Raw genomic sequence first — 15,337 nt, forward strand, 5'->3', positions numbered from 1 at the left:
ACCCTCAATTCTCAGTTCGTCCTCCACTTCGATGGGTGCCAGAGTGAAATGGAGTCCTTTCAGTAGTAGCAGGTTTTTCCGGTCTAGTCGGGGCGTAAATGTGTTCAATTGAATCTTCCTAGCCTTTAGGAAGTTCTTAACATCTTCAAATGATTGGCGGTTTCCTGTAGAGATGATTGTCGTATTAAGGTTTCAGTTTTTGAAGGTCACGTTGATCTTTTTTCCGTTGCAGAATCGCCTGATTTCTGCAATGTTGCTGCAACGCCATAAGTAGTAGTGGCGTAGTCTCAAATGACTTCTGTAGAAGTTGCTTTGATGAGGAAGAAGAAACAATCTGCTCATGTCCTGCCCTTTACTTGGAAAAATATTTCTTGGAAAATACTAGTGAACTAATTAATACTGACATAGTGACATCTTCAACCTTCACCGCTTCATTAAAAGCTCCAACTGGTTTAATTAGTGAGGAATTTCCTTGCATAATCATGGTATCACAACGGAGCAATAAGTGGTCTAAGTGTGTCTGTCGTTTTCCTGACTGCCATTTCTATTTAACCTAACCTACAGAAGAGGTACCGAGGTTCAACACTCCACTAACCTAACACTCGAAACAGCGTCGAATTGATCAAAATTTCACATAATGAATTATATTATAATTGGAGAAAGCTTTTTCTTTAAAAAAAAGGTGAAAATAAAAACAGTACCTAACATGTTATACGCATATAAAATATATATTTTTAATAATAGCGATCCGTGTCTTAAAGCAATACAAATAAATTAGAAATATAAAAACAGAGCAAAAACGTTAGATCTATATGGTATAAGTTATATGTAGCCTTAAAAAGTAGAAACACTATATACCACACACCTTTCAAAGGTGCAAAAGTCTTTTTTATGTTATGAATTACATAAGCTTTTAAATTATATCATTGCCATATTCTGTGATTTTAAGCAAATCACAGCTGAATTTAAAAAGCTTTGCACATTTTTGCGAATCCTTTGCATCGGGATGGAAAGGGCTTTTTCCACCATTGCTAAGATAACTGCCACCTTTGCCCTCAAGGCGCGGATCGATAGCTGCATAAACTATGGTTCTGGAACCTCGTTCTGGAGTCTGAAATCAAAGAAGCTTTTTACATGAGTGTCTTGTAGAGAATTTTATAATTACTTTGAATATAAGTTTTTTCAGGAATGGAACTGCTGTTGTTGCAGAGTACTCAAACAAATCTGTGTCAACTACGCCTGGATGCACAGCAAATACTTCTACATGCGCGTTTTGTTCACGAAGCATTTGATTAAGATGACGAGTAGCGAGAATTTGAGCTAATTTGCTCTGATTGTAAGCAGTAGCAGGATAGTAATATTTGCTGAATAAGAATTGGTAATCATTAAAGTTCGTATGAATTCTATTTTAATAACACGGGGTAACACTCAAAATATACGCGGGCGGAGACCTATCAGGTTTTGTATAGCTAGTCGCACTGATTACGAAACGGTATTTGAAAATCCCCTAACACCTTCAAAATCTGGAGTTACGGGCAAAAAACGGTTTTTGGACCTTCACCCATTAAAAAAATTCTAACTTCGTCAATTTTTTACCCATTTTCGATTTTACAGTTTCTGATAGAAGATAAATATACCTTTTCAACAATGTATAAAACATTTACATATCTTGGTTAAACCACTTAGAATTTATAAGCTGTCAAAGTTCAAAAATTCCATTTTTTTCGTCATTTGCCCAACTTCGGCATCAATTTAAAGTATATGTTTTCAAAACAACATGCTATTTAAAAAATATATTATAAAACTATATCTATTTCCCAATCAATCGAGGTATTATTTATGAAAATCACTTTAAAATTGGATTAGAAAAAAAAAATTTTCGATTTCAACCCAGATACAGAAATTCGAACTTTTAGGTATAGAACAAAAATGTTGTTTCGGCACGTAGTAGGATAACTTGGCAGCCAGGATTTGATAACGGGTTTTTGTAGAGGAGCTCAATACAGACATTTTTTTCTTTGGGAGGGGGTCTATCTCTCCCCATTTAGGTTTTCAAAAAAAAAATTATCCCATTATACCATTTCCGAAAGGCAAAATTGTACATTTGATTCCAATTATTATATTATATATTATATTATATTGATTTAAAAATCAATATAATATAACCAATAGTTTTTGAAATAATCGATTTCAAAGTTAAAAATAGGCGAAAAAAAATTTTTAAAACTCATTTTATACTTCTTTTGTCCAGACTGTGAATTTTAATAAAAAAATTACTTAGCCAGAAAACTACCTCAATTGATTCCTTATCAAACAGTGAAAACTATATGTTTCTATGTCTTCTAGTTTTTGAGAAAATTGAAAAATTATTTTATCAGATTTTTCTATTTTCAAAATATTTTTTGTTTTTATTTTTCAATTTTCTCATAAACTAGAAGACATAGAAACATATAGTTTTCACTGTTCGATAAGGAATCAATTGAGGCAGTTTTCTGTGTGAGTAATTTTGTTTACTAAAATTCACAGTCTGGACAAAAATAGTATAAAATGAGTTTTAAAAAATTTTTTTCGCCTATTTTTAACTTTGAAATCGATTATTTCAAAAACTATTTGTTATAATATATTGATTTAAAAATTGGAATCAAATGTATAATGTTGCCTTTCGGAAATGGTATCATTTATTACTGTAAGTGTTGCCGTTGTTTTTTAATAATTTTTTTTTATTTTGATAAATTTTTTTTAGAAAAATGCCCCTCCCACCTAAACGGGGAGAGATAGACCCCCCTCCTTAAGAAAAAAAATGTTTGTATTGAGCTCCTCTACAAAAACCCGTAGTCAAATCCTTACTCCCAAGTTATCCTACTACGTGCCGAAACAACATTTTTGTTCTATACCTAAAAGTTCGAATTTCTGTATCTGGGTTGAAATCGAAAAATTTTTTTTTCTAAGCCAATTTTGAAGTGATTTTCATAAAAAATACCTCGATTGATTGGGAAATAGATATAGTTTTAGAATATTTTTGTTAAATAGAATGTTGTTTTGAAAACATATACTTTAAATTGATGCCGAAGTTGGGCAAATGACGAAAAAAATGGAATTTTTGAACTTTGACAGCTTATAAATTCTAGGTGGTTTAACCGAGTTACCTGTTTTATACATTGTTGAAAAGGTATATTTATCTTCTATCAGTTTTAAAAAAATCGAAAATGGGTAAAAAATTGACGAAGCTAGAATTTTTTCAATGGGTGAAGGTTCAAAAAACCGTTTTTTGCCCGTAACTCCAGATTTTGGGGGTGTTAGGGGATTTTCAAATACCGTTTCGTAATCAGTGCGACTAGCTCTACAAAACCTCATAGGTCTCCGCTCGCGTATATTTTGAAACCTCATTTTTGTAACACCGTGTAATTTTACTTACTCTCCATTGATGTCGTTATAATTGATTCGGCCAATTAAATTTACAACGGAAGAAACGTTGACAACTCGTGCATTTTTGCCTTCACTTCCTGCTGCCTTAAGTTGTGGCATAAGTAGATGAGTCAAAAAGAAATGGCCCAAATAGTTAACAGCAAAATGTGACTCGAACCCTTCGGATGTTTTTTGTAGGGGAGCAAACATTATTCCAGCTGGGTATAAAGCACATTAAAATAATTCACGGATTTAAAATAGTTGGCTGAATTCAGTAACGAACCATGCTTTTGCAATCGTGCTTTTGTCGATAGTTTTTTCTTTTCATACAAAATTTTGTGATGCAAAAGCAGTGATGCGTTCATGAATTCAACCATAATTGCTTACCGTTATTTATAAGAATATCAATTTTTTTGTATTTATTTTTTACAAGTTTCGCAAAGGACATCACTGAACTTAGTTCACCAACATCCAACGACTCGCATATGAATTTTCCTTTCGTTGTAGATAAGTCAACAAGTTGTGATACAGCTTTTTCACCTGCTTTTGGATCTCGGCATCCTGGAAAAAAAATCGGTAATTCAAAAATGTGTTTACTTCACGATTTAGAAATTTTGGGATTTCTTTCACAATCAGTCCAGTTGTAGGTTTCACCGGATATATTTCTAGAGTGCAAGTGAAAAACGGGCTAAGCCCACTTTTATCAAAATTTAAATTAATTGGGTTATTTGTTATTTTGTATTATTTATACCTAGTATAGTCATATTTCATATATAATGATACAAGGAAAAACCTACTCCTAATTAAAACGCAATGATATTTTCAAAAACGAATTTATATATTATGTATTTTATTTCTCAAATTTTAAGCTAGATGTTTTGAAAGGATTTCAAAATGACCGCAAGTCTTGAGATGCTTTGGCCAATCATCAATCGCATTACAGACCTCATTCATCGGAAGTTATCATCAGTGGAGAACAGTACTAGTTTAAAAGGCTCAATACATACAGTACCAAATAAATATAACGCAAACGATAGAGGTTTAAAGAGTTTTAAACAAGTACTAAGTTATTTAACATCGTAATACTATCAAATTTGGCATACAATATTGAAACTGTTTTATTTTCATTAAACAGAGTCGATTTGTGGAGTATCTTACTCCAAGACAATTATTTAGCCAAATTTTACTTGAATATGGGTTTTTAGCCGAGCAAAAAAAATGCAAATATGTAAAAAAAACAATAAAGTATAATGATTTATTCATATTTTTTATTTATATTTTTGGTTCATAATTTATTAATTTAAATTAATATTTTCTTGGGAACCCTTTATTATAAACAATGGCGCATTATCTTTTTGGTATTGAGTTCCCATTCGATCGAATTTTCTCCATTAGACATGTGCAATTTGGATGCTTTCGCTTTCTAATTTTCAGTTTTGAACATTCTATATACAATTGACTTAGGCCGTGTGTGAATTGCGTTAAAAAATTAACACCGTGTAAAATTTTTGACACTATTGGGGTGAATAAAAAAATTTCAAATTGTTTAATATTTTTCTCTGCATCTTTTCTGCCATGAAACTCCTTTTTAATAAAAAAAAAAAAAACAAAACCATCTGCAAACAAAATTTAACTCAAATTTAATCAGGTCCCAGAGCCCAATAAATTTTTAACAGCTGAAAATTTTGTATTCACCTCAATAGTGTCAAAAACTTTACACGGTGTTAACTATTTAACGCAATTCACACACGGTTTTAAGCTTAACTTATTTCTAATAAAATACATTGATTGATATAAAATTTGTTAGCACATATGGGGCTAAAGATAGAATATAAATAAATATTTCGGATGGTGTTTTGGGGTCGTTATCATATGTAAACATGCTGTTTTTGGGCAAATATGAACTGAAAATGTGGAAGCATATGGCTTTCCAAAATGTCCTTGCACATTTTTGCATTCATCCGAATTATTCATTTCATTGGCACAATTGACACACAACAAAGTAAAATAGAGAACAACATTTAAATTAAAAAAAAAAAGAAATAAATTATTATATCTGAAAAAGTAAAACAAAATCCTTTTTAAGCATTTTTATTCATTCTTTATTTAATATCTAAAACCTTAAGACTTAATTTGTAAAAAATCAAAGTATTAATTTAATTAGCTAAGCTTCTGATTTTTTTTTATTTCGATGAATTATATTAATGACTGCGAAAGTTACAATAGTTCAAACATTGCAAGGTCAAGAAAAATAGCAACAGTTGCGATTCATTTTATTTTCTATAAAAATATATTTTAATTTTTTTCAAAGCATTTTTACTCCTTACTTTGATTCTATCTCATTCCAAAATAGAATTAAAAAAATAAAACTTTTTGTCTGACTAAGAAACAAACAAAAAACAAATAGGTCGTACTCAAACAACGACCAAAACTATTGTGTTTACAATTACAATTGTTCAAATATAAAAATTATAAGGTCGAATATTTTAACTTAATAATAAAATGTATTTCTTTAGAAATATGAAAGTTATTCATAAATTTGTAAAAGTTGAGATTTTTATGTGGTGGTACACTCAGCCTTAACCCTTAACTATAGTGGTGGGTCCAGGGGACCCACATCAACTTTTAAAAAGTTAATAAAAACCGTTGAAAATGAATTTTCTCTTTTTTTTTTTTATTTTTTTATTTTTTTTTAAATTGTTATCTTTTGATGCTTAAAAACAAAATTTATAAAAAAATTCAATTTTGTATTTTATTTTATCATTTCAAAACACCACAAATTTTCACCACTATAGTTAAGGGTTAAGTAAAAAAAAAGAGTATTTTGACGTACTTTATAAGAGTTATAGAGTACACATACGTGAAATAGAGTACAATACTCTTATTTAGAGTACGGTTGGCAACCCTACCCACACCTTCGTGTTTAATACTAGGAACTTGATAAATAAGATTATATCCATGTCGTGGAGGCCTTCGCACACAAAGAAAGCCATCTGACAAGAACAAATTGAACTTGCCCTCATCGCTTCAAAAAATCCTACCCCACTTTTCACTTGTCCAGTGCATATGGTGCTTCCTATTAATTAAACTTTTGTATGGTTTTTTGGCCGGTCGTCTTGCACACAGTTTGGCCTCGAAAATTGCTTGTTTACACATGATAACGACCCCAAAAACAAAAAAGCTTTTTGGAAATGGCCAATGTCAATGTTCTAGAGTGGCCACCGCAATCTACCGACCTCAATACTACAGAATATTGATAGGATCTTGTAGATCGGGAGATTAGAAAGCGAAAGCATTCAAATTGCACAGATCTGATTGAGAAAATTCGATCAGAATGGGAACAAATACATCAAATTTATGAGAACCTTGAATAGGCTCAATACCAAGAAGATTACGCGCCGTTGTTTCTAATAAAATGTTCTCAACAAGATTACGCGCCGTTGTTTCTAATAAAATGTTCTCAACAAATAATTAGTTTAAATTAATAAAATATGAACCCAAAGACGAAAAGTATAAATTAAAAATATGAATAAATCATTATACTTTGTTTTTTACATATTTGCATTGTTTTTGCTCAGCTAAAACCCATATTTAAGTAAACTTTTGACTAAATAATTGTCTTGGAGTAAGATACTCTACAAATCGACTCTGTTTAGGAAAATAAAACAGTTTCAATACTAGCCCTGTTCCATTGGGAGGTGGCAAAGTACTAGTAGTAGTTTACTATCGATTTTCAATGGAACGCACTTTCAACGAATTCAATACAAATCGTATCTATTCGGGAAGAAGAGCATGAGTAGATGATAGTACTAGATTAACCAAAACATCTACTAGTAGTAAACTACCACCTCCAATGGAACAGGGCTATTGTATGCCAAATTTAGTAGTGTTACGATGTAAAACCACAGTACACATAACAAGGTAATATCTTTCCAACGTTGTCGAAATTTGTTTCTCAAAAACGGAGACCTATCTGTCAGTTCGGCCTTTAATTTATATAGGTATTTGAATCGCAATTAACAGGAAATTTTGTTTTTGTTTTAATTTATAAAATGTTATTTGAAAAATTTATAAATTGAAAAATAACAAATTTTCTTTGAGCTTCTGCTCAAATGGTCAAATATTGTTAAAAAAAAGTTGTGTGCGTAGTTTATTCGATTTTTCTGAGTTTTCATCGGTAATTTAAAAGTGAAAGAATTGGCAAGGTCTCAAATTTGACGATCAAATTTTGACAACGTTCGGAAGATATAAGGCGTGTTTTTTTGGAACGCTATCTGCGGCCAAATTCGATTTCCCAAAAAAAAACGTATTTGAAGTTGCCCATTCGCAGCTGTCTAGCTGTCAGATAATAAAACAATAGCCCTGTTCCATTGGAGGTGGTAGTTTACTCGTGAGTAGAAATCTAGTACAACAACTACACATTCCTATCTCCTCGAGTAGAAGATCATGTGTTAATTAATAATGAGTAAACTATCACCACAGTACACATAAAAAGGTAATATCTTCCGAACTGACATTGGTCGCCAAATTGTCAAAACATGACAATTTGGCGACCAATGTCAGCTTCCGTAATTCTTAATTGTTTAAAATTACCGACGAAAACGCACAAAAACTGAAAAACCACGCACACCACTAATTTTTTTTAACAATTTTTGACTATTTTCTAGAGATGCCGCGAACATTGGTTTGGCCGAATACCGAATATTCGGCCACGCTCCTCTGCCGAATATTCGGCCAAGGACACTCAGAAAAAACCGTTGGTAATATCAAAAACTGCCGAGTACCGAATAGTGGCCGAATGTTCGCGGCATCTCTACTATTTTCCGCGGCGAAACACGAAGAAAATTTGTTTATTTTTCAATTTAAAATGTTTTTAAATGACATTTTATAAATTTAAACAAAAACAAATTTCCTGTTTACTGCGATTAAAATATAAAAATTAAAGGCTGACCTGACAGATTGGTGCCCATTTTTGACAAACAAATTTTGACAACGTTCGGAATATATTACCTTATTCAGCCCTATCGAGATATCCGTTCGGAGAAAATTTTTTTCCGATTTGTTCGAAATCGGAGAATTTTCTATCGAGGTATCCGTTCCGATTGACATATCGGAGAATCTTCCGATGAAACATGGCGCCCATCAACGCATTGCGATGAAGTGTTTTCAGCAAAGACTTTTTGACAGTTGTGTTTTGAATTTCATCGGAAATTCTCCGACACAAAATAGTTGCGGAATATTTTCAGAAAAGTTGAATTTCACAGAAAAAAAAATATAAAAATGTAAATATAATTTTGATTTTTTAATGTAGATTAATAAAAAACAGCGACAAAGCCCCAGCAAGAAAGGTTAGTTGAAATTAAGAATACGTGAGCATCACAAGGATTTTTTTTATTGAATAAATCACGCTGACACCATGTGTCATATGAATGCTATTGTATACTTTATTTTTTTGTTCCGAAGTGGATACCTTGAAAGAAATGTAAGTTCCGATCGGAACGGCCTATCTTTTCGGAACTTTCTCCGAACGGATACCTCGATAGGGCTGATTATGTGTACTTTGAACTATCACCTCCAATGGAACGGGGCTAATAACAAAAAAAAAAACCGAATTTTATTCAAGATTATTTTTGAGTAGTTTTTACGTATAATTAATTTATTTTTGAAACGTTAGGAATAAAGCAAACCAAGTTAAGTTGATAAAAATAGATTTTCCTCATTTTCCATTTCTACATCCATCTGCATTTGTTCAAAGTTTGATTTTTTTATTTTGGTTTTGCTTTCGGATAAGCTTTGCCAAAATCTACGAACATACCCAGTCATGCATATAAACGTTGGCTCGTTTATATGCAGAATCGAAAGATCGAAATTGAAATTCGTATGTCAGCTATTACATGAAGCCTCAAGAGGCATGACTCTTTTTTCGAATTTTCTTTTGATAATCATTCTGTGAGGCGCTTACTATTACACGATGCCTGTTGAGTCAAGGACTCAAATTTGACATTTCTCTTTTGATTTAAAATTTGTTGTTGTTGTATTGCACCAAGAAGCAAAAAGAAATGAGAGGGAATGTTGAAAAAAGAAAAAGTGGAAAAAGAAACGTCAAAAAAGATTCTCGGACTCACGACCCACGACTCTCCGGTCGGATAATTTTTTCTTTCATCTTTTTTCTCTTTTGCAAAAAGAGTCGCGCCTCTTGAGGCTTCATGTAATAGCTGACTATGTGAAATGTGGAAGACTTTTGTTTTATTTTGACAATAGAGGTCAAAATTTGTATATTGTATAATACTACAACGGCCACTTTTAGAAAAAAATGGGAAATTTATAAAAGTAAACAAATTTTTGTTTTTTCTAGCGCCATTTATATTTGAAAAAAAAAACTAAAAAATTTGTTTTTGACATCAAGAAATAAGTTTTTAATTCTGTAGTCAGAAAAACTTAAAAAATAATTAACTTATGTCGTTTTCTGATTATTGCTTTTGAAATTTTTGTGTAAAAATCTCAAGATATTTCCTGGTAAATAGTAGATAAAATTTAGTAATTGTTTACGAAATGTGTTCATATAAACTTAACTTTTTAAAATAAAACAATAACAGAAGTGTGTTTGAAAGTGCGTGTGCTTGTATTTATGTGTGAATCTTGATAAAAATCGAGATTCAGATTTTTGAATCTCGAGTCCATATTTTTGAATCTCAAGTCTCAAATAGATTATGAAATCTGAGATTTTTCACTTTTTCCTCACTTTTTTAGTCTTTTTTTTCAAATGTAAATGACACTAGAAAGAAAAAAAATACTTTTGAAAATTTTCCACTTTTTTGTAGAAATTGGCCGTTGTAGTTATACCTTAAATCTCGCAAATAGAAAACGACAATACAGAAGAAAATATTGAACACCGTAGAGAAACTATGTGCGACTCGTTCCTTCATTTTATTTCACTTAAAAGCATTTTAAGAGTAGAGTAGGTCAAGTTTCAATCAACGGTAAATATGTATATAAATGAAATGTAGAAATAATTTCAAAAAAGTGCGTTGCACTCCGTGAACAGAGCCTTCGAGACTCTTGAGTTATCCGATTATCCGAAATTTTCTCCGATCGAGTATCGATACTCGAAAAACTGTCAATTTCTTATCCGCACCCAGATTTAAGTTTAAGTTTCGTCCGCAGCGGGGTGTTGTATTTGTAATACATGGAAGCTCCCACTGCAGATACGGATAGCTTTGCCAAAAAAAAACGCCCATTGTTATGTTTTTTTTCAACATATAATATCCTTCTTCATTTATCCAAATTTATATCAAGATAAAGACTTGGCCCAATAATTTTGTCAGTGACTGTGTTTTTTATTTTATTGGCGATTGGTAAAGTGTAAATGCGCTACCGGTGGTCAAAACAAAAACTAAAATTAACAGGACGGAAGGAGCTAGCATCCGACATTTTACTTTTTTTTTGTTAGGACTTTTGACATGGACGCCATTTTTAGAAATACAAAATGTAAACATCCGTCCTGTTAAAATTAGTTCAAAAGTTGAAACTACGGCGCTAGTAGTATGTGCTCCAATCGCCAATTTGACAGCATATTTTATGTTTCAATCAGCTGTTCAAAGTGACAGAAGCGCGCTTTGAGGATTTATCAACGTAACGCGACGACGCGTCAGAGCGTGGTTGTGTTTCTGCTTTAAACTTCTCCAGATCAAAAAATATCAAAAAAAAGTTGAATAATAAACAGAAGAATGGGAAGAGAAAACAAAAGAAAAGAAAATACAGATAATTTTGTTTGCTCCTGATCAAAGATGGCAGAGTAGGTTACGTCAGGTAATCTACTTGGTTAATTACGCATAGGCGTAGTTAATCGAATGAACTACTCACTTGATTTGTTTCATTTGCCTACATTTGCTACGTGTAATAACTACATAAAAACGTTAAATTTCAAAAATATTTAAACAAAATATTAACAAGTGAAAAATAGTAGACGACAAATTCGTGAGAATTTGGTTTAGTAAAGTTAAACCTTTTCACAGAAACAACCCCAAGTAAATCTGGTTTCAAATCCCAGCAAACATTTTTGTGAATGTTCACTAAACGTTCAGGTTATGTGAAGAATATTTATTCGAAAAACATTCACTTTTCTGGGTTAAATATTAAAGATTCAATTTTCCTTCACATAATGTGAATCATAAACAAAAAATACCAAGACTGGAAACTCGGCGGTCAACTGACGTTTGTCTACAAGCTGCAAGGTGCGGTTAATGTCGTGAACCTATCGTTGTGTTCGTGTCCGATGTGTGGTGAATGTCATGAATCTATAAATGTGTGCGTGTTAACGTCATTTACCAACGTGGTGGCTTTCACATATATTCACAGACAGCACTGTACACAAAAGGGTTTTGGGGGGAAAGACGTACGAAAGTTTCCAGTCTTGGTATTTTTTGTTTATGATGTGAATGCGCACAAGTAAAACCTCAAAAAAGATATATCTTGGGTGCGTTCACTTTTATTCACATTTAGTGAATGTCATATTTACGTTCGCTTAAGTGGAGAAATCCCTGATCATTAAGTCTGCTTCTACAAGAAGACGCAAGGCGCAGAAATTATCTTCGAATTTCCTTTTGATTTTCCCTTCGGTGCATCGCGCGCTTCTACACGTAGTATTTTTTATCAGACGCAAATTTGACAGCTATTTTTTTTTTTATATTGTTCTCGTATGTATTTTTATTCCAAAATAAGCACCAAAATATACAAAAAAACAACTCCAGCGGGCTCTATGTGCAACGAAAATATTTGAGTATATTAAAAAAAGATGCAATACAATAATACACAACCGACGAAGCGAACTCTGCGAACGACGAAATCAAATAAAGCAAAACAGCAAAAAAAGAACAAGATCAAAGAGAAACGTCAAAGTGAGTCTCAAAATTTTCGACCCTTTTTTTCGAACTTTCTTTATTACTAATCTCGAGATTTATTCTAAATCTACTCCGCTTAGTCACGGATTTGGGTTCAACTACCCTAAATACTACTGGGCTACCATAAAAAGAAAATAGGACTTAGCACAGATGACCTATGTAGAGGCTGCGGCAAGGAGGACGAACAAGAAGACACCACTCACTTCCTCTGTCACTGTCCAGCTCCCTGCCGCACTAGAAAAAAATGTTTAGGGAACTACTTCTTTAATGAATTAGAAGAACTATCAGAACTGTCAGGCAACAGCGTAATGAACTTTGTCAAGTCTACCAAATGGCTCGACAAACCATAGGATTACACTTTTTTAATGAGGTTTTAAACACTTCAGGTTATCACAAGGGATCTACATTGATCTAAGTGTGACGGTAACAACATCAACTGTCAGCCCATTTAACCTAACCTAACCTAACCCTAAATCCATGATTTTCAACCACTTTCAATCCGAGATTTAGAATAAATCTCGACTTTTTTGCTAAATCTACTTAGCTAAATCTCGGATTAAGCGTAGGTGGAAACATAGTATAAGGGAGAAAGAAAGTTCGAAAAAAAGGGATGGAAGATTTTTTACCCTATGAGTCGCCGGTCGGAAATTTTGAGACTCACTTTGACGTTTCTCTTTGATCTTGTTCTTTTTTTTGCTGTTTAGTGTTTTGCTTTATTTGATTTCGTCGTTCGCAGAGTTCGCTTCGTCGGTTGTATATTATTTGCGTGTATTGTATTTTTTTAATATACTCAGATATTTCCGTTGCGAGTTGTTTTTTGTATATTTTGGTACTTATTTTGAAAAAAAAAATACATACGAAAACGAGAACAAAATAAAAAAAAAAATAGCTGTCAAATTTGCGTCTGATAAAAAATACTACGTGTAGAAGCGCGCGATGCACCGAAGGGAAAATCAAAAGGAAATTCGAAGATAATTTCTGCGCCTTGCGTCTTCGTGTAGAAGCAGACGTTTTCCAAAATTATGGGAGTGAATCACTCCTTTTTTGTGCAATTTTGGAATTTGTTCACGACGAATTTGAAAAGTGGAGTCATAAACAAAAAATACCAAGACTGGAAACTCGGCGGTCAACTGACGGTTGCCTACAAGCTGCGAGGTGTGGTGAATGTCATGAACTTATCGTTGAGTTCGTGTCCGATGTGTGGTGAATGTCGTGAATCTATAAATGTGTGCGTGTTAACGTCCTTTAAGAACGTGGTGGCTTTCACATATCTTTACAGACAACACTGTACACAACAGGGTTTTGGGGGGGAAAGACATACGAAAGTTTCCAGTCTTGGTATTTTTTGTTTATGAGTGGAGTGATTTGAAGTTTGCTTTGCATGCATTTGTAATACTAAATAATATATAAAATAATAACACAATCTTTATTCACTTTTATTGATTTTTTTACAATACTTTATTGAATTTTTTTGTAAGGCCTGGTACGCTGCTCGCGCTAAATTTTAGCTCCCATACAAATTATCGAAAATTTTTAGCCGAGATAAAATGGATCCCATACAAGTTATCGATAACTTGTATGGGAATTTTATCTCAGCCAAAATTTAGCGCGAGCAGCGTACCAGGCTTAAATAAATATAATTTTCTTCACAAAAAAAACATTAAAACAACCACCCAAGAATTTGAAGTCAAATGTAGGAGTATTGGTAATCACTCCTTCAAAATTTTGGGAGTGAAGAATTCACTCCAAAAATTCACTCCTTTTACAATTTTCGAATTTGAAATCACTCCTTTTGGGAGTGATTATATAGCTAGGAGTGACACTTTTTGAATTTTGGAAAACGACATTATTAAAGCCTGGTACACTGCTCGCGCTAAATTTTAGCTCCCATACAAATTATCGAAAAATTTTATCTGAGCTAAAATGGATCCCATACAAATTATCGATAACTTGTATGGGAATTTTATCTCGGCTAAAATTTAGCGCGAGTAGCGTACCAGGCTTAACCATAAAAATGATTCGATTGTGTTGCCACGCTACCCAGGATAAAGGACTCAAAAAGGTTCAGAACTGAATGATGAAGGTTTTGTTCACTTATGTGAAAGAATTATGATTCAGTTCTGAGGGGAAATGTTTGTTGTTTTTTATTTAAGAAAAATGCAAAATAAATAATAGCCCCGTTCCATTGGAGGTAGATCTAGTACTAGAAGAGATAGGAATGTGTAGTTGTTGTACTAGATTTCTACTCACGAGTAGACTACCACCTCCAATGGAACAGGGCTAATGTTTTCTTTTTTTGTTTCTTGTGCGCATCATTGTATATATACAGTGCGGTTCACATGGTTAGACGCACCAATTTTCGTTTACATAAATTTCATTTTTTTTTGTGTGTGTGCAAGAATAACCAAAAAAATTGTGTTTACTAGAATGGTTATTTAGTTCTTAATAGAAAATCAAAAAGAAATAGTGGGTGAGTGGAAGTTAATGGTACTTTTTAGTCCTTCTTGTCTGAGATGTAAGAAAAAGGGCAGCTTTTTTCGGTTCACATGATTAGACGCACACCTTAAATTAGTTAGTTTGGCGAGATCTATTGCGCTGATTTGATTAAATTTGGAAGATTAAGCATCAAGAAGTTATTTTTTAGTGATTTTCATTCAAAATCTGTTAAAAAAAAGTTCTGAGCGCGAGAGAATAAGGGAAAAATGACGCGTTGGATTCCAAAGGCCTTTCCATAAGCCCCATTGCCAAAAAAATAGGATGAAGTGACTATTTCGAAAGAAATTATTTGAAAAACAGTGCCTCCTACGAAAAAAAACTTCAAAGGAGGAACAATAGAAGCTTTAACACCCCAGGAAAAATGAAAATTTATGAAAAAAGCGTCAAAAATAGCTCTATCCCCGAGCAAAATTAAAGAAAAAGCTCGGCTAACGGGAAGAACATCAAATTTTCAGTGAATTTTTTTGAATGCTGAACATCAAAGATTAAAATAAAACTTAAAAATAGTTTTTTAAAAGCACAATTTGAAAGAAACA

General features: G+C 32.7%; 1 protein-coding gene across 2 annotated transcripts in view; it reads right to left on the minus strand.

Annotated features, from left to right (window-relative positions):
- Positions 1-702: 702 nt before the first annotated feature.
- LOC129905970 (dehydrogenase/reductase SDR family member on chromosome X) overlaps positions 703-15,337 on the minus strand; it is a 39,643-nt gene continuing 25,008 nt past the window's right edge. For both annotated transcript variants that reach the window (XM_055981598.1, XM_055981599.1), the window contains 4 exons: positions 3,793-3,966; positions 3,416-3,623; positions 1,166-1,364; positions 703-1,111 (listed from right to left, as the gene is read on the minus strand). In XM_055981598.1, the coding sequence (XP_055837573.1) occupies positions 914-1,111; positions 1,166-1,364; positions 3,416-3,623; positions 3,793-3,966 (779 nt within the window). In that variant the 3' untranslated portion in view covers positions 703-913. The remainder of the gene's footprint in view (positions 1,112-1,165; positions 1,365-3,415; positions 3,624-3,792; positions 3,967-15,337) is intronic.

Source organism: Episyrphus balteatus, chromosome 1, assembly GCF_945859705.1.
Source record: "Episyrphus balteatus chromosome 1, idEpiBalt1.1, whole genome shotgun sequence".
Taxonomy (NCBI): domain Eukaryota; kingdom Metazoa; phylum Arthropoda; class Insecta; order Diptera; family Syrphidae; genus Episyrphus; species Episyrphus balteatus.